The following is a 19,057-nucleotide window of genomic DNA, read 5'->3' as shown; positions in this document are numbered from 1 at the left end:
TGTATTATGTAGTATGTGTTATGTAGAGTGTGTTTTAGGGGTAGGCAACAATGTACAAAGCTCTTTGTCAAAATTAAAAGCAAGAAATAATTGCAGGCTGCTGAAGAAGGTACTAGGTTTTCCTTACATGAACCACCTGGTACATTATTAAGGATTTGGGCTTGATTTGAGATAAGACATAAAAAAGTTGTATAGGCAACTTTTTCATGCTTTTAAAACACAAGACAACCAAATATGATGTGTGCTACTTCAGCTAGATGAAGAGCGTATTTATTCTATACAAGCTTAAATTCTTGTTCATTCACAGAATTTTAAAGAAAAATAGAAAATTAATAGTTACGAATACAGTGTAAATTCATTAGAGCATGTTTTAAGGGTTAATTGCTTAAGAAGTTACAGCAAGTTTTTATTTGAGAGAAGCACATAAGACTTAGAATCTATGGCTGAAATGAATTTCCAGTTCCTGGGAGAAGAGCTCAGGACTTAATCTATAAGAATGCTTTTATATAGGCTAATAAATATGTTTGTTGATAAGTCACAGGTAAATGCACATGTGTAAATATTTTTGTTATATTGAAATAAATTTAGTTCATAAGTTCTCTGTTAGCAAACTAATATTAAGGACCAAAATTTATATGATTCCTGTATTTTTTGTAATTTCAAGAAGATGGTTTGTGCAAGTATTATTTCACAGGACACCATTCCTATTACTATATAGCATAGATATATTATTGGTCAACATATATATATATGCCATGATTGAGTTCTTCTGCGAGAACTCCTTCCTGTCTAATACAGGAATCTGATTTTAATTTATTATTTTCCATCACTATTGTAGTTGGCAACCCAAGCTGCAGGGATATATATTTTTATGATGACAGATTCATGTCATATTCAGAGCTAGGAAATTCCTAGAGGTCTCCTGCTCTGGCACGTATCTATAAATGTGATTTTATTGTGGCAGGTAGTACAACTGGCATAGGTATAAGAGCTGCCTTGGATGCCAGTATAGCTTTATTCTCTTACTTGACTTCTTAGAACTAGATGGTTGTCACTGTTTGGTAAGCATTTTGGCCCACAAAATTACATATATTTTTTAGTACTCTAAAAGGTACTAAATGCTTGTAATGACACTGAATATAGTATCAGTTTAAAAATACTACTACTAAAAACATTGCAAGGCCTCTAGTTGGAAGGAAAAAAGAAAAAAAAAGCCACTATGAGAAAGAAACTTTGCAAAAGCTTGTTGTGTCATCAGTTATCATGCATTGATGTTTCTTAAATACATATGAATTTTAAGACTTCTAGTCTGGCTCTGTGGCAACCCTTCAGGGAATGAGAGAGTAAAATACAGGAGCAGGACCTAGGTGAGGTAAGGAGTCCCAGATTCAGGAAGCTGAAGCTCCCATACATGGTAGAAAAACCATGAATTGTGAGAGAAAGCATCAGTTAGGAGAGACCTCACTCTTAAATGTTATAGCCAGAAACTTGACAGCTAAAGCATCTGAGTTCCTTTGTTGTGTATGTAGGGGCAAAATCCCTTTCAAAATGTTTGTCCAAGGTTTGTGAACAGATTGTGTCTATGAAAGTGTGCCTTTCAGGCATTGGCCTGAACAAATTGAGTTGTTCTGGGTGAAGAAAAATGAATAATGGTTGGGCTTAAATACCAACTCTGGGAAGTGTTTTGCAGTATATGATGAGGTCTGCATCAGAGTTTAGTGCATCCTTTAAAAACGATTTCTTTTTGAAGCTAGCTTCTTCATTAATTTTCAGAAGTTCACTAACTAATGTTACCTAACCTTTCTGAACAGGGAGAAGAGCAGTGAGAAGCTATAATTCAGAAGTAATGCAAAGTATAACCTCTTGTGACTTCTGTGAAAGTGATTGCAACCTTTGCCACCGAGATGGTTCTGCAGCCTTGCTTCAGCACTCTTCATTGGCCTCCTTGTTCTGTGTGCTCTTTGTCCTTCATGTAAACTTGCTGTGCAGTTGGGTGCTGTAAAAGGAAACAGATTGTTTCACATCTAAGGTTTCCATAAATTATCCAAAGAAAATTTTATGCTCAGATACCAGCCCGTCTTTAGTGATTACCATGACCAAACTCCTGCTGTGTTCAGGGAGAACTTGGGCTGGCCCATATGGCGAATTTCTGGCTGTGCCAGAAAACTTCTACAAGAGTCTGCTGGAAAAGCTTTCCAAGTGTTAGTTTCATACTGAATTTATTTTCTGAAGAAGCACAGAGTTACTGAGAAAGCAGTGTGATAAAAAGTAAACTTAGCTCTATATTCCCACTTTTTTTTTTTTTTACCCCAGCTTCCAACTGTGCTCATTTTTTAGGGATGAATGTTAGTTTACCATGCTTTTCCAAAACACTATCTGCTTTTCCATTAGGGTGTTGATAAGCAATGATAGCAGCTTGGTGTCAGAGCTCACTTTGTTCTGTTCTGAAGATGTGACACTCAACATTAATACTGAATTTCTCTTTGTGCTCTCATGGGGAATAATATGAAAAAAAAGGAGCTGGCTTCAGAGCAGATCCAAGAGCCAAAAAGTACTGCATTTACAAACTGCTGAATGCTCCAGAAAGTTGTCAGTCTTCTTTTTTTTTTTTTTTTTTTAAATCATTACAGAGAAGGTAGGCAGATTTTTTTGTCAATTCATAAGCTAATCATGCTTGAAAATAAGGCCTCAGGATGTTCTCATGCATTTTACTCTGAAAGGCTTTTTACTGTAAATGTGTCAAAGATAAAGTCTGTTTTTCAGACTTCATTTTTCCAGAGTTATTCAGAAACAAATGCAATTCTCTTTCCATGTGAGAATGTTGGTGTCAGCTGGCATATATTTATGGCCAGATGAAGGAAGTTTGCTTTGAACCTGTTCTGGTTTTTTGATGTCTCCTAGAAATGTCACTCTGGGGCATCATTTATGTGTTGTGGTTTCAGTGTCATCTTGTCAGCAGTTCAGGTGGGTTATGCCACCTGTTGTTTACTGCTCCCAGTGCCATGGAGTTGGTGGCCCTGGATGCCATCTGTACTCCCTGTTGCTGGTGGTGGGTGAGGCTTTTAGGAGGCACGGGCTGCATATGCATTCAGTCCAGCCAAACAATTCACATGCTTGCTTAACCTTAACCACGTCCCTGTATGCTCAAGTGCTCTGCTGAAGTGGAATGGAGGAGAGAGATGGTGAAAAGCAGCAAACCTGCTCCTTGCACATGGGGAGAATTGCAGATCTCTGTGAGTGTGGAAGTGTGTGAGCTTGGGAGCTCATTGCTCCTGAGTGAGTGTATGAATGCCTTCCTTGTCTGGCAGCCAATCTGTCCTTGTACACTACCTGTGATATCTAATGCTTACTCCATCTTGATAAGGCAGCCAAGCTGTTACACTCTTAGTTACTAAAATGAAGTTAATAGCTGTCATGCTAAGAGAGGTGGAAATTGTAATTTCTATTGATTCCCTTTCTTTAATACCTTTTTGAGACGGAGTGTGTTTTTGTGCACATGTAATAATACGGCAGTCACTTTCCTTGAGCAATTTCTAATTTTTATTCAATATTTTCCTACTGCTTGAAGTGTATATTTTTTTGTATTTATGCTCATTTGTAATGTTGTTCACAAAGAAAATTCTGCATATTGGCATGGGAAGAGGCCTGAACTTCCTGAGCTGGGGCTGCCTTTTAATACCAATGTATAGGTTTTAACTGCAGAACTAGTTTAGATGGGGTTATTTGTTTTAATTCATCCGTTTTTGTAATTTACAATGTTTTTCACAAATTTGGGGTTCTGTCCCATTTCTCAGGCAGAGTTTAAGCCTGGTTCTTCATGGTCATTCATGCTTTTAACTTGTCCTTGGTGTGTTTTGGATTTAGCCTTATGAGTAGTTAATTAGTGCCTGAGCAGAGTGTGTGTGCTGCTCTGACCCACATGAAGTAATGTATTTATTGAAGCCAAACTCACTGCTTAGTCAGTACAATGCAGGATCTCACCCTCTGTGCAAGTCATTCACTTGGTTACATAGATCCAAAGCTAAGAGAAATGAAGATACAGACTTAAACACATCTCTGCATCTCAAATCATTTATTCACTTATGGGAGCCTAAATCAAACTCTGCCAAGTATAAGATCTGGAGAAAATTCTCATCTAAATTGGGATGTTTTTGCTGTGGGTTTGATTTTCTTGTGACCTGTGAAAGTTGGTCTTGTCTTTGAGAACAGCAGACTTGACATGTCTTTTGCCTCCCTTTAATATAATTTCAGAAATCCAGTGCTCATATACTTCCAGGCTTTACTATATGCAGGGTTTTTAACAGGGACATTGGCACCTGATTAATGATAGGATAAAGGGGGTTATTTTTTAGAAAGATGTGCTGGAGATAAATTGGTCTTATGCAGTAGATAGTAGGAATAAATTAGTGCTGTTTCACATGCAGCCCAATCTTCCTGAAAATCCTCCAAGAAAAACGGATTTAAACTGCTTAGTTGAGTTTTGGACAGTGCAGCTTTTACTAGTATTCCCTTACATTTGTTTGTGAGACAAACAACACATGTTTTTAAATGACTTTTGGCTGCCTTACACACTATATTAAGAATAATCAGTCATAATGCACCATGTCAGGGAAATTGTTGGAGTCAGTCAATAAACATCCTCTTTTGTTTTACTTTATTCTATACAGCAGGCATGTTATTGCAGGCATCCAAATCTGCATCTGTATCAAGCAATTTTAAAGGAACAGTATGACTTTAAAAAAATGTTTATACCAGGTGGCTTTAAAATTCCTGCATCAGTGCCTTCACCCACTTTGCAGTAGTGCCTGGTGCTTTGAATGAATTTCAGAGGATAAAATTTGTACTGTGTTGGCAGTGGATAGAACAGCAGAAATGGAATATTGTTTGGCATAGTGACCTTTTTTGGATTTTCCTTGTTGTGTGGGAACCTTACACAAATGCTCAGCATATATGTTACCCTCATTGCTCTATAACATCAACTTTTGAAGTTAATAGGAAATCTTGTTGCAAAAAGTCTTTTGGAGCTCTTTAGCAATAAGGTCTACAAGAAGCTTTAAGGAGTGATGCTAAAAACAGTCATGAAAAGGTATTTTGTGATAGAGCCTTCATGTTGTATTGTCTGAGCATTTCTGCTGTCCATTGAAATCTGAATGTACGCTGGTACTTCCCATGCCCTTTTCAGCCACAGGTTGTCAATGGACATGGTCTGTCAAGGGTCCTTAATATGCTATTGAATCAGTAAGAGATATTTACTTAGGATGTATTTTAAAGGTATTCCCCCCAAATTCTGCCTCTGCTGTCATCCATGATCTTAGCTGAGGGTTTCTCTCCAGGTTTCAATGTGGGTGTCATTTAGAGATCTTCTATACCAAATGCTATTGTACAGAGCAGAGAATGAGTGCTGCTTAATGGGTTTAGAGCACCTCAGAATCTGCATGCTGGGCCAGCTCCATGGCTGGTTTGGTTCCCAGCATGGTACCATAATTGCTTATGTTGGAAAAAGACCTTAAAAATCCATGGGTCCAACCATTAAGTCAACTTTGCCAAGTCCGCCACTAGACCATGTCTCCAAGTGCCACATCTACACTCTTCCTAAATACCCCCAGGGATGGTGACACCACTGCTTCCATTGGCAGCCTGTTCTGATGTTTAACAGTGAAGAAATTTTTCCTAATTTCCAATCTAGACCTTTCCTGGCACAACTTGTATCAGACACAAACTGTGCAGGTATTCCCAGTTAGCTTCCTTACGATGTGCTCCTCATCACTTCACAAGCTGGAGCCTGTGGCTTGTGCACATCAATGGCACATGGTAAAAGGGGAAAGTGGACAGATGGGTGCAGGAGAAACATGAGAGCCAGATCCAGTGTTCATAGAATCGTGGAATGTGAAGAGGTTGAAATGGACCTCACAGATCATCTTGCCCAATTCCTCTGCTGTGGGCGGGGACATCTCCTGCTAGACCAGGTTTCTCAAGGTGTTACCAGCCTGGCTTTGAACACTGCCAGGGTTGGGGCATCCACACCCTCCCTGGGCAACCTGTTCCAGTGTCTCACTACCCTCGCAGTAAAAAACTCCCTAATATCTGACTTAATTTTCCCTTCTTTGTTGGAACTCATTACTCCTTGTCCTGTTACTACAGTTCCTGACAGTGTCCCTCTCTGGCTTCCCTGCAGACACTGGGAGGTTGCTGTGACATCTCCACACAGTTTTCTGTTCCCCAGGGGAACAGTCCCAACTTTCACAGCCTCTCTTCACAGGGGAAGTGCCCCAGTCCTCTTATCAGCTTCACGGCCTTCCTCTGAACTCGCTCCAACACTTCCATGTCCTTCTTGTATTGCAGGCCTCTCTTTTGCCTTGAAAGCCACTGTTGACAATCAAAACCTAAGATGCAAGAATCAGTTTTATTCAGTTTTCAAAATACTACCCTAGCAATATTTCTCTGAAAATGTTGTTCAAGTTGGTATGAATATTGACAGTATTTGATTTCAGCTGAGTCCTGCAGAAAGCATATGCACATACATAGCTGTTAAAGGCTGCAGTGTTCTGCAGTGTGCAGTGTATGTGCATAAACACAAGATCCTCACAAAGTGCCCGAATCAACAACGCTGTGTAATGTTCTATTTTTAGGAAAGAATATATTAGAAAGCAATTAGTGCCTAATGGCATATTTTTTCTGTCTGAAACACTAAGAAAGAGGATTAAATTTTAATTCTAATTACTAATATTTTGCTATAACATTTCTTCTTCTACCATAAGTCCTTATGCAGTGAACCATTCTCTGTGATCTGAAGATTTTGAAATTAGATGCTTAATTTATCTATAAAATATAATAACATTTGTTTCCTTTTCCCCATATCAAAATATTTCACTTCTGTATTGTTTCTTATTAATTTTAATGTGTTTCTGTGTGCCAAATGGAAATTCCATTGCTCTATTGCTATTCTAGGCAATAAAGGCTGATAGTGTGCTGTATTAGATTAATCTAATTATTATTTTTCCTATAGATAGCTTGTTTTCAGATAGGTATGAGCATTAATTCCTTATGTGCTGCATTTGAGTCACCAGTACTCCAGTTAAGGATTTATCTTCAAATTCAAATAATTAATTGTATTTCTTAGCAGCTACCCCAAAACTTCATCATCATTGCTTGGATCACATAGTTATATTATGAACTGGGGTTTTTTTTGTGTTTTTTAGTTTTGTTAGGTTGCACGGGATACTAAATACAAAGCAGAAAATAAAAATATGCTGGCTCAGTGGAAGTATATAAGTGCACATAATGTCCTACTGACTAGCACATCTCTTCTTTTTCCATATCAGGCCTTAAACAATTTGAACTAAAATTCTTGACTGCCTTGAGACATAGTCAGATACCCAATTTGATCTAAGTTAGTATCATCATTCACATTTCCACTTTTGATCAAATCAGAAATTGTAGAAAAAGAATGCTTTTAAGCTGTTTTGAGCAGAGGTGAACTAACATGCCAACTATGCAAATAGCCTTCTGTCTTTTCAAGTAATAAAGCAAATGTTGAGGAACTAGACTGTGTCAAAGGACTTTGGAAGATTGTAATTTGTTTATTTTTCTTGAAATAAAGTTTGCAATAGCTATTTTTAAATGCTATTAAAGATGACTTTTAATAATATATGTCTAATGTTTGCTTGTTTAACAGTACAGCTACTTGTAGTAGATCAAAGTTTCTGCATGCTGCTGACTACTACCCAGCTCAGAATTTAATAATATAAATAAAATTTTTAAAAAACATATTTCAATAGTGGCTTCCTGGTCAGGCTGTAAACAGTCACCTCAATTTAGAAATCTACTCTTTTGTTCAATGTGAAGTTATTACAAAGTTTGCTGGTACCTGTAACAGAGGTAGTCTGTTGTGATGAGCTCAGTTCAGGTAGGTCCCCTGTGGTCATGGACATCATCAGGAACTGAACTGTTGTGTGAAAAGGAGAAAATCATCCAGATACAGAGCTAATTGCTGAAGTGGAAGTAAAAGAGCATCAAGAAATTTTTATGCCAAAATATTTTATACAAACATAATTGAATTGATGTGCAGAATTTTTTTTTGGGGTGACCTGCCATTTTAACTGCCATTTTTTGTGGTTTAGAAGCTTGGTCTCCATAATACTGTCTTTTCCCAATTTTCCTCATAATTCTCTTGCTGTTCCTCCTGCCTGCCATTGAAAGAACTTCCTGGCCCATTTCAACTCTGAGGTCAGGGTCTGCTCAGCCTCACTTTTGCCCTAACCACTCACCATCTCACCTATAAGTTCAGTAGCTATTTCTCTGCTCATGTGTCACAGACTGACCCTTTCCTTCAGAGCCTTTATGGCCTGTCAAGAATAAAATGTTCTTTGGTCTTATGGAGAAATAGCTATCAACTCAAACCCAGGATGAATAAAAAACACTTGGGACTTGTCAGCACAGATTTATGAAGCTGAAATAATCTTTAACCAACCTAATAGCTTTCTGTGGTAAGAGGGATTGGCTGTGTACATGAGGAGGAACAGTAGATAGACTTTAGAAAGGCTTTCTCTCATGATTTTTTTCTGTTTCAATGTTGATATTAGTCCTAAGTAAAGAAAATTTGGAACATGAGATATAGATGATAGACCAGTCTCTAGAAAAGTGGTTTTGGAGCAAGCTACTAGGTAAAATGTAGAAGCAACCAGAGCTTAAGTGTAAATATTGTGCAGATACACCATCCCTTCCTACACAAGAAGTGTCTGGCAGGTGCATGTGTAAGTAATGGGTGATTCACCATTCTCCTGCCCCATGGACACGTTTAAAAGGGCCATGAAGCCATACTGAGGATGTGCTTGATGGTGGTGCTCATGCTCAGACCACAGTCCCCTGCTCCTTGTGCCTGTCCAGCCCTAGCTGGGTGTTCGTCTCTTGGACCAGTCACAATCTTAGGTACAGCTACTTAGATCAGTGAGGATTTTAACAGGTCTGAAGCAAAAATGAGAAATCATATCTCTAGTAAAGAAGAATAAAGTGACATAAAAAAGCGCCTCTTGAGCTGATTCTCATTAGCTGCCTACCAGGGAGACTGTATGGATTTTCCTGGGGATTCTTCTGGCTCACACTGATGGAAAGGGAGGACTAAGCTGATGGATACTTTAGGTAAGTGGATAGACATTTTGTTATATTTTTTTAGACAGGAATGCTCAGTTAAAATGCTGGATCAAGAGGCAAGGATAGCAATATAAACACATGTGGAAATAATATACTAAGAAAGCTCTGTGGTTTCATATGTAGAAAAAAAGATAGAAGCCAGCTCTAGCTCAGTGGGCAGCTAATTAAGCCAGAGGTCTCTCTGTACATTGTATTCTATGTTCAGTACAAAAGCATGGAGCAGCAAGGTGTCATGTAATTTTTCCCTTATAGTTCACACTTTGAGTTCAGGGAATGTACTCTGCATCATCCCCATAGTGATTATTTAAAGATGGGGTGGCTGGATGTTAGATCTGAATGTCAACATGATAGATGTGTCTTGTTTGTGTGGATGATCATTGTCCTTAATCAGTTGTTCACACAGAGTTTAGGTCTGTTGCTCTTGTTCCTGCTTTTAATTGAATCTTAGTAAGAAGAATAAAAACACAAATGCTTTTACTGTTGAACTGTTGCAGCAGACTTCTCATTAGGGGTAGAAATGAGCCAAGACACAGACTCTCATTCAGCAACGTGAAAAGGATCCCACTTTATTCTTCTTTACAGCTTTGCCATCCTGACTGACTACAGCAAAAGCTCTTACTGCAGGGTCCAACTGCAGACTGAGTGCTGGCTGTTTCCTGCTGGACTGTGACTGCAAGTGTTGATTTGCAGAATCTGAGCACAGCTTTCACCCAGCTCAACTGTAACTGCAGGGTCCAACAGCAGGCTCTGATTCCATTCAAACACAGACTGACCCCACAGCAAATCTTTTACTGCAGCAACTCTCTTCCTTCTTTCGTTCTTCTTTTTGTGTCTCTCTTGATCATTCCTTCTTCCTTGGGGCTCCTCTACCTCCTCCAGGTCCTCTTTCTCCAGGCCCCTCTGCCTCCAAGAGTCCCTAACCACCCAACCCACCCCTTTAATCACACTTACCTTTATTAGTCACAGCTGTGACCCATTAAGGACAAGGCTGTTCCTCTTCTTTGGTAATTAGTACAGCTGTGACTGATCAGGGGCAAGGTCACCTGTAAACTCTTCTTCAACACCTATATTCAACAACATGAATTTTGTTGAGACTGTTGTTAGGAGTGATTTTACCATTGCAACATATTCTGCTTGTTCCACCTAAGATTGAATGTTACAGCTTTCATGGGCCTTTCTCAACTCCATCTGCTGTTTTTCCAATACACAGAGACCAACCACAGTGTAAAAGACTTTTATTACAGGATACAGAAGAAGCAAAAAAAAGGTGTGAATTCTTTGTGAGGAAGCACAGCGTGTGGTCTCAAAGTGGTACCTCTCACCAAAGGAGTATGAGACTCCACATGATACAGAAAACAAAGCCTGGTGTGATCAACACAGCTCTGCCTCAGCTGCTTCTCTGGTTTCATTCTTTTTCCACTCATTTATAATGACTTTATTCTTCTGCTTTTGTAAGAAGTAGAACTGGGATAATGGTGCACAAGGTCATACGCAGGAGCGCTCTCTAACGCAATCCTAAGCCTCAAGTCCCTCTAGATTAGCACATTTCACCTGGCAGCCAGTGGGGCACATCTGGCTTGCAGGAGGTTTGAAAACAGCCATTTTCCTTGGCTGTGAGCTATGTGAACTGGGCAGGGGCAGACACAAGGTGACAAGGAGAGGGGCAGAACAAAGGCGGCTGCCTGGAGCAGGAACTGCCTGGCAGAGTGCATTTGTTTGCGCAGTCTCACCCCAATGTGCAGGCACGAGAGTTGCTGTCTCCCACCTGGGGAGGCAGCCAGCCTCTGTGCCTGGTCTCTGGCCAAAACATACCTTTGGCAATGGGATGTCTGAGAGACATGAGAAAGCTGGTTATGAGGAAGAAGGAAAGCAAGAGCAGGAGAAGGAGCAACACTTTATTGCAGTTGATGTTGGACTGTTGGCGCTAGATCAATGTATAGATCAGTGTTCTGTGCTAGGGGGCAACAAAACTGAGAGTAAGAATTTTCTAGGAAGCTGTGCTGCCATGGGAAGATTGAATGAATTAGGGTCCCTTGGAGTTCTGGGAGGTAGGGGTGGGGTTAAGATATTTCTCTTTTGCTATGTCTTGCTTTTACAAAACCCCTTGAACATTCAGGAGAGTACAGTAATTTCACAACTATAGGGCGCACCCTTTTGACTAAAATTTTCCCCTGAACCCGGAATTGCGCCTTATAGTCCGGTGTGCCTTATCTGATCTACAAAGTTCGGAAATTTGCCTACCCGGAAGTGCGAGTCGCAATGGGGGGGAGGTGCTGCGGGAGTGCCGAGTTGTGAGTGGGGGCGGGAGCGGGCGTCCGCAGCCAGCCAGGGAGGGAGGGAACTGCCGCCGGCCCCGGCCCCGGTGCAGGGGGAGTGAGAAGCCACCGGGTGGCACCGGCCCCGGCCTGGGGGGGACGAGGAGCCGCCAGCGGCTGTGGTGGCTGAGCCGCAAGCCGAGCTGTGCCAGCCGGCAGCTGGGTGGGAGTGCCTGGGCCCGCGGCAGCTGCGGCCGCTGGGCAGGGGAAGTCAGGACCCACGGCTGAGCAGTGGTAGCCGTGAGCCGCGCCAGCCAGTGCCGGGGCCCGCGGCACGGGGAGGGCACCTGGGGTTGTGTTTAAAAGCTACACCAATCTGTGAAAAATGTTTGCAAACGGAGCACTTGCACTTCGTTACTTTGTTGCACGTGGCACAGCTCCTCACTGCAAAAAAAAAGTGCGAACCGTGAGCCAAGCCGCGAGAGGGGGCAGGAGCAGCCAGCCTGGCAACGCGGGACAGAACGGGCTTTCAGAATCCCGGCGCAGCACAGGCGCTTGGCACCACGGCGTGCCACGGGTGCTCGGCACAGTGGCAGGGCACAGGCACCTGCGCTGCGGCACAGCACAGGCGCTCGGAACAGTGGCAGGGCACGGGCTCCCGGCACCACGGTGCGGCAGAGTTGCCCTGCAATGTGGGGCGGAACGGGCTTCCGGCATTCTGGCGCAGCACAGTGCCCGGTGCCGTGGCGTGGCATGGGTGCTCAGCACAGGGGCAGGGCACGGGCTCCTGGCACTGTGGCGCAGGCGCTCGGCACAGAGGCAGGGCATGGGTTCCCAGCGCCGCGGCGCAGCAGAGTTGCCCAGCAACGTGGGGCAGAACGGGCTTCCAGCAACATCAGCGGCAGCCCCAAGTGGCGCCGAGCCCGCCTGACCCCGAACCAAGCCAGTAAACCCTGTGATCGCATGATTCTGTTACTATTTAGTTACTTTGTTGTGTGCGGTGTGGATCCTCGCTGCAAAAAAAAAGTGTGCCTTATAGTCCGGTGCGCCTTATGGTTGTGAAATTACTGTAATTATTTCACTGTGACCATAGGAGGAGTGGCGTTTTGTGGTGATTACGAAAATCTAGGCCATAATTCCCTCCAAAAGTCACTGCTATTTCTTGAGAGCAAAGTAGGACTGCCTGGACATTTGATTTATAATAGGGTTCACAGTATGTGCAGAATGAAAGTCATTCTTGAAGAGGCTTCATTAGAAAGTAGAGGATCAGATGTTCTATAAGAAGGGTTATCAGACACAGTGATCTGAATTTTTGAGCCTTTCAAGGGTTGTCTAGAAACAAAGAACTCTGACCTGGCAACCCAACTACAGATTGGAGCCTGCAACAACAGGTGCTGTTGTCTCAGGCTGTTCCTAAGGTCAGGCCAAATCATATCTTAGGTTTTGTAGGTTTCAATGCCCAGCTCCTCATCATTGTAAAGAGATTTAAGTGTATTGTGTTTGTGACTGTGGTGGTTACAACTGTGATGTTAGATTACAACCTGCAGATTCAATGCACAGACTATGAGCAAGCTACCTGGGGAGTGTTTTCATTAGTGGCTAAGATTTTGTGTCAAGATTTGTCCTCTGTATCATATTTCTGCTGAAATTTCTTACTTCTTCATTATTTTCCTTCCCAAAGATAAAATCAAAAGGCTAGAGGTAACAAAACCAGAAAAATTCTACCAATTTAAGTGTATAAAACAAATAAGGAATTTCTTTCTTCCTAGTGAGAATTGTCATTACCTCCATAAGGGCAACTTGGGAAGGGAACAAGCAAAGAGAGAGAGATGTCCTGACATCATTAAACTTTTAAGCTCTTGAAAAAGTTCTTCAAAACTACTCTGTATCCTTTCAAATATGCCATTAACATTTACAGAAGGAAGTCTGCCCTGACTTTTCAACAACACGGCTTCTAGAGCTGCTACTGACCATTCAAGGGACTCAGAGAATTACAGTATAGCAAGAAGAACACATTTATCAAGGAGAAATCAACCAAACCCAACCTGTAGGATTATGTGGAAGCAGCCTATATGTTGCATATCCACATATTAATAGAAGCACGGAAGTTTGTTATTTTCTGTTCTACAGCTTGCAGCTGCATATATAAACACCCTACATTTAAAATCCTCCCAAAGGTGTGAAGTGCCCAATGGTGTAGGTCTGATATCCTGGCAGTTCAACTCAGCATCTCCAAATGAGTGTTCACAAGGTATGCACACTCATTTGATACTTTCTGTATTTCCATTCTGGGAAATTCCTATGAAAGATGCTGTGATGCTGGATCACAGCAAATACCAGAATTGCTGCCATTGAATAATTTTAATTTTACAGTCTGGGAAATTGCATCCATTTTAAAAGTAAACTGCTGTAATATTAGTTTTTAAAAAAATTACTAGTTCTTGGTGAAGGCAGTAATCATTAGCACAAATGGGTGCAAGCCCTGCAGCACGTAGAGCACAGACAGAGTCAGGCATGGAATTTTCTTTGGAGGCCACCAAGGAGTCTTAGCTGAGGCACCTTTTCAAAGTCCTGATGTAATGCTTGTCTGCCAGCTGTACATATTTTGATTTTTTAGGCTGCCTTCAAGTACTTATATTGAATATTTCAGAATCAGAAATACAGATGACTTTCAGTTTTTGGTTTCTGAAAATCCCTGAGTCCCAGGGAGCTGTAAGTGATCTGCTCCTTTGAAAATGAGCTCACTGCTCCTCAGTGACCTAAGTATGATTATAATAGCTTACTGGTAAGTTAAGATTGGAAAAAAAATTGCCAATAGGCAAAAAATGAAAAAAATCTGCACACACAGTATTTACATAACTCGTGTAATGCCTAGTGGTGAGCCTGGCAGGGTCTGAAAACCAGGTGACAAAAGATATTTCTAATCCTTTTTCTCCTGATGCCAACAAAGAGCTTGGTGTAATACTAGTTGTTCTCCTCAGCCCTCAGCATACTGTAATAGATTTTATCTGGTTTTATTAGAGTAGTCAGTTTTTGTGCAAGTCTTTCCATACATGAGTTAAGCAGAGAAAATAAAGGAGGTAGAAATATTAAATGACTACACTGTTAGATTCTTTTTTCTTTTATTTACAGAAGAGCAAAGCTTATGCACCATCATCTTTTATGAAGGAGGTTAATGCTCAGGCAGAAGAGGTTTACATCTAATTTGTGATTTAAAATCCCATTTTTTAAGCTTATTTGGAAAATCTAGCAGTTTGGAGAAAGTTCATGTTTAGCCACTGTCTGTTTCCACTGGATCCTATGCCTAACTCATCCTATTACAAGGTTCCAAAGCCACAGAAACTTACCAAGTTTCCTTTCAATCTTCCAGATGATCTGCAAGTATTTCAGTAAGTCTTGTATAGAGTCCTAATACAAAATTATATCCCTTAATTAAATAAAGAACACACAGTTCAGTACTCCAATATTTTTAAAGCAGATTTTTCTTTTAAATTTAATTATAGATAGAATTTATAGCTGGTTTTATGAAAGCATATCAAAGTATATCAGCTATATTAATTAAAAAATTTTGCAAACAAAGAGAGTATCTTCAAAGGTTTAGTCCCCAGATGCCATGAAGGACAAATTCCCCTTTTGAAAAATCTCCTGTATGTGATAGTAACTGATGTACTAATTTTCTAAACAGATCTTCTGTAAACAGATTCTACTTCAGACCAACCTTCTGGAAAGCCTTTCAGGGTCTAAACTAATGTGAAACTTCAGGCATGCACACACAAGATCCAATTTCAAACAGTGTGGTGGAGGAGCAATTGTCACTTCAGCATGCTCAGATAGGTCAGGACCTGGTCCATGTGCAGTTGCCACTGACTGCACTGGCAGCGTTAGCTGGGACACCTGACAAGTCCTGTCCAGTGGCCCTGACCCACCTGTGCCAGGTATCCTTTAACCATGGAGCAAACATATGGTCCCTACTCCAGACAACTCCCTGTCAACACATGGTACAGGGAGGGCACAGAAGGATGTGGACAGAAGAACGGACATGAGGAAATAGTGAGACACCTACAAAGCAGCAGGTAGATCAATCTTGATTCATAGCATGTGTCTGGTAGAGCCCTGGTGAAGACAAAATTCTGAACCAAATCCTTGTATCTTCTCTTTGAATCTCATTAAAGCTACAAAACATCCACAAGTATGAACTAACTTTTACTGTGTCATTAACTGGAGCTAATTCTCCTTTGCAGGATGGTTACTTTAAAGGTATGTAAAGACCATTAAGACTACTTTGATTGAGACCTGTAGTGGTGTCATGATTGATTTTAAGGGTCAGTGGAAGGATTGATGGGATATGAGTTCAGCTAAAAAATTTTGAAGTAAATGCAAATTTGGGGATGAGAGATTGCCTCTTTGTTTAAATGTTTTAAAAAGGCCTTTCTTTGTTTTTATTTCTCCCCTATGTAACTAAATAGTTATTCTGGAAATATCATTAAAATGGATTAAAAAGAAATATTATTCATAAGAGAAGTTTCATCATTACATTCTATTTTCTCCATGGAAAATAGTAGGGTTTTAATGTAGTTGAATGAGTCAAAGCCCTGCAGATGTAATTGTTGTGCTTTTGAAAGGAAAACATTAATTAAATGAATGTGCCTCTCCATGGATTAACTTTTCTCCCTTTTGGATAGTTGCTCTTTCATCTCTTTTGTGCAGAACCTGAGAGTAAGAAAGTCATACAAAAAAACTGAGAAACGAAAGAAATTAAAAGCACTCTAAAATCACTGGCTCTATCTCCTTTTTAACTAATACTGTCTTCATAAATAGAAAGGATGACCAGAGTATTCTGGAACTGCCTTGCCATGCAGAAGGTGATTCAGAAATGGAGGAGGTCCAAAGGAATAATGGGGGGTAGTAAAGAGAAAGGAACAATTCCAAATTTAATAACACTGGAAAATTTGAATCAAACCTGAACTTCATTAAAGTTACCGAGCTTCTTTTCTGAAATTTGGAAATGTCAGAACGTTGCAATTTCTCCAGTGGTTTAGTATTGGAGTTTTTGCAGCTTGAGGAGGGTTGATAAAACAAGTCAGTTTGGAGGTAGCTCTGGAGAGCTCCTGCACCTTAGGCATGTATGGTGTTGAACACTGGAATGAAGCCAACACTTTTATACCTCCAGGAGACTGATCTCCTTGCAAGGCTTTAGGAAGCAAAGTGTTGTAAGACTGGAAAGACTAACCAACTATACTGGGAAAGGTTTGGGTCTGGGTTAAGGGTTATATACAATGGTGTGTAGCAAAAAAAGATAGGTGCTTATCTGCTATAGGTATTTCAGAATGCTTTATGTTCCATTCTCTATGCAGTGTGTGGTATGTATGAACCTCTGGAATTAGCAGACAGTATTTTTGATAGTTCATGCTTTTAACATTTAGTACTTTGTCACATCTGGGAGGTCAAAATCTTGCAAAAGCTCATAATTTGTTTGGAAGGATTGAAGTTTAAACAACAGGAAAATAAGGAAGAAGTGAATGTAGATGAGAAGGGATGTTTTACCTGCCAAGCTAAGCCACAAACACAAGAGCCTCCTGAGCTTCCCGTTTTGAGAATTCAAGATGGCTCAGACAGCTGTTCGGGCCTGAGGTTTATTATTGCCAGTGCACTGGGATAAAAGAAGAAATATTGGTGATTTTGATATTCTAGGAGATAGCCCCAGATATTTCTCAGAATTTCTTTTTTTTTTTCTTTTACTTCCTGTCAGTTTTGATGCTAAATGTGAATCTTCAAAGTAAGTTATTCTTGAGATGTTTCTAATTTGTGAACGTTTTATGATGGGTGCACTACATATCTTTGCAATGTGATAATTCAGCACTTTATGGCAATGATTTCACTCTGTAAAAGCTGTAATTCAAAAAGCTAGGGAAAAGACCATAAAACTTTGCTGGAATTGTAGAAAAATTGCAAAGTCTAACTCACGTAGCAGAAGCTTGGAAATTTCAGTGAGCTGAGTTTCAGATTTGATTCAAATATTCCAGATTCACTGAATTGTGACCATTTTCCTTAAATGATCTTCCTGACCTCATTTAATAAAAATATTTTAAGAAAAATAAAACTCAAGAGTGATTTAGTCATTGATATTTCAGAACCTTGGTGGAGGGCAGAGGTATGGGAGTGGTATGTGTGTGTGTGGGGGTGTGGGTGTACTTGCACTTCCCTGAAGCTTTGTGATGATATTGGAAAAGATACTATTTTGCTCAAAGTATCACTTCAAACAGTCCAGTTATGACAGTGCATATTTCTCTCATTATGAATTAGACAATATCTGGTATGATGGAGACCTAAACACACCTGTTAGTTAAAAGACTGAGTTTTAAGATCCACATCACATGAAACACTAATTTCCTAATAAATACTTAAATATGCAGCTATTGTTATCTTCTTATGGACTGATCTTCTATGGAACAGAAATTTGAATTGAGGATTAAAGAAACTTTTTACCAAAAATGTTTTTTACACTTTTGAACCCTGGGTAAAGAAACTGTGTACTCAGAAGTCGTATCTTGTGGTAAACCAAAATTTTTGTTGTTGCTAAAAACCTAAATAGATCAAGATTTGCACCAAAGTCATAAAAGACTATTAGAAGTGGCATTCAAACAAAAACCAAGCTTTGGATTCTGGTGAGAGACAATATTGAGTTAGTTGCTTCAGAAGAAAGCGCTACTGAAAACCAAAACCTCCCAAGGAGAAACAGCTGGTTTTGGCTTAACATGTGTTTATCAGTCCTTTAAATTTCATGGCTCCAAATTTTTAAAACAATGAAGAACACCTTTAATATTAGCTGATTAACATGCTGCTATCAAAAGGGAGCTCCAGTCAAACTGTTGATGAACAGTATGTTAGAAACTGGTTTAAATTCTTTTTGTATCAACATCACGTAACACCATGATCTGACTTCTTGAGAGCGTGAATGAGGTAGTGTTAAATTAAGATTCCATTTAGTCCCTGCCCAACAAAATTTTTCCATCCGTGCTAGTAATCACATGGATCACATTTCAGGACTAATGTTATGGATTTGCTAAAGAAAAGGAACTCCAGACTGGATTTTCTTGCACAGATTTTCTCACTGATTCCCACAAGATGAATATACTTAAAGTGTGCTGAAAATGGGTTTGGCACTATGCACACTGTCTGGTAAAATAGTCCTTCAGCTGTCTATAGACTGAAAAACAGACTGACAAAAGTTTAACTATTGAGAAGGCAAATAGCAAAAGAAACTTGAACACGTTAGAAAAACTTAGCTGTAAGTGTTGTGATGAAAGACTACTAATTTGTTTCAGGAGTCTTTATGTCTGTTGATTACATGATAAACTGGATTTATAGACTATCGTTAGAGGATTTCTTTCTTTCTTCCTGAACTCATATGAAGTATCATCACTTACCTTGAAAAACAGCATTTTTGCCTCATAACATATTGAAGTACTGAGTCTATTAATTTTTTCCAATGTTAAAGAATGCCTAGCAATAAAAGTTGTTTAACACATTAAATGGTCCCAGTGAGCCAAATATCAGCCTTGGCCACTCAGTGGGAAGGGTGGTGTGTTCTCCAGATGACAGTGGATCAAATTGTCATGATACACAGAGATTCATCCAGGAGATTCTGGGCA

At 40.1% G+C, this 19,057-nt stretch overlaps 1 protein-coding gene across 1 annotated transcript in view; it reads left to right on the top strand.

Annotated features, from left to right (window-relative positions):
- The window catches only part of CD109 (CD109 molecule), a 74,405-nt gene extending 66,730 nt beyond the window's left edge, over window positions 1-7,675 (top strand). Inside the window, exon 33 of the mRNA XM_033056422.1 lies at window positions 1,812-7,675. Within this exon, the coding sequence (XP_032912313.1) occupies window positions 1,812-2,002 (191 nt within the window). The 3' untranslated portion in view covers window positions 2,003-7,675. The remainder of the gene's footprint in view (window positions 1-1,811) is intronic.
- The last annotated feature ends 11,382 nt before the right edge of the window (window positions 7,676-19,057 follow it).

The sequence above is a fragment of the Catharus ustulatus genome, chromosome 3 (assembly GCF_009819885.2).
Source record: "Catharus ustulatus isolate bCatUst1 chromosome 3, bCatUst1.pri.v2, whole genome shotgun sequence".
Taxonomy (NCBI): domain Eukaryota; kingdom Metazoa; phylum Chordata; class Aves; order Passeriformes; family Turdidae; genus Catharus; species Catharus ustulatus.
The sequence above is the reverse complement of the archived record's forward strand: the minus strand, read 5'-3'. Positions and strand labels throughout refer to the sequence as shown.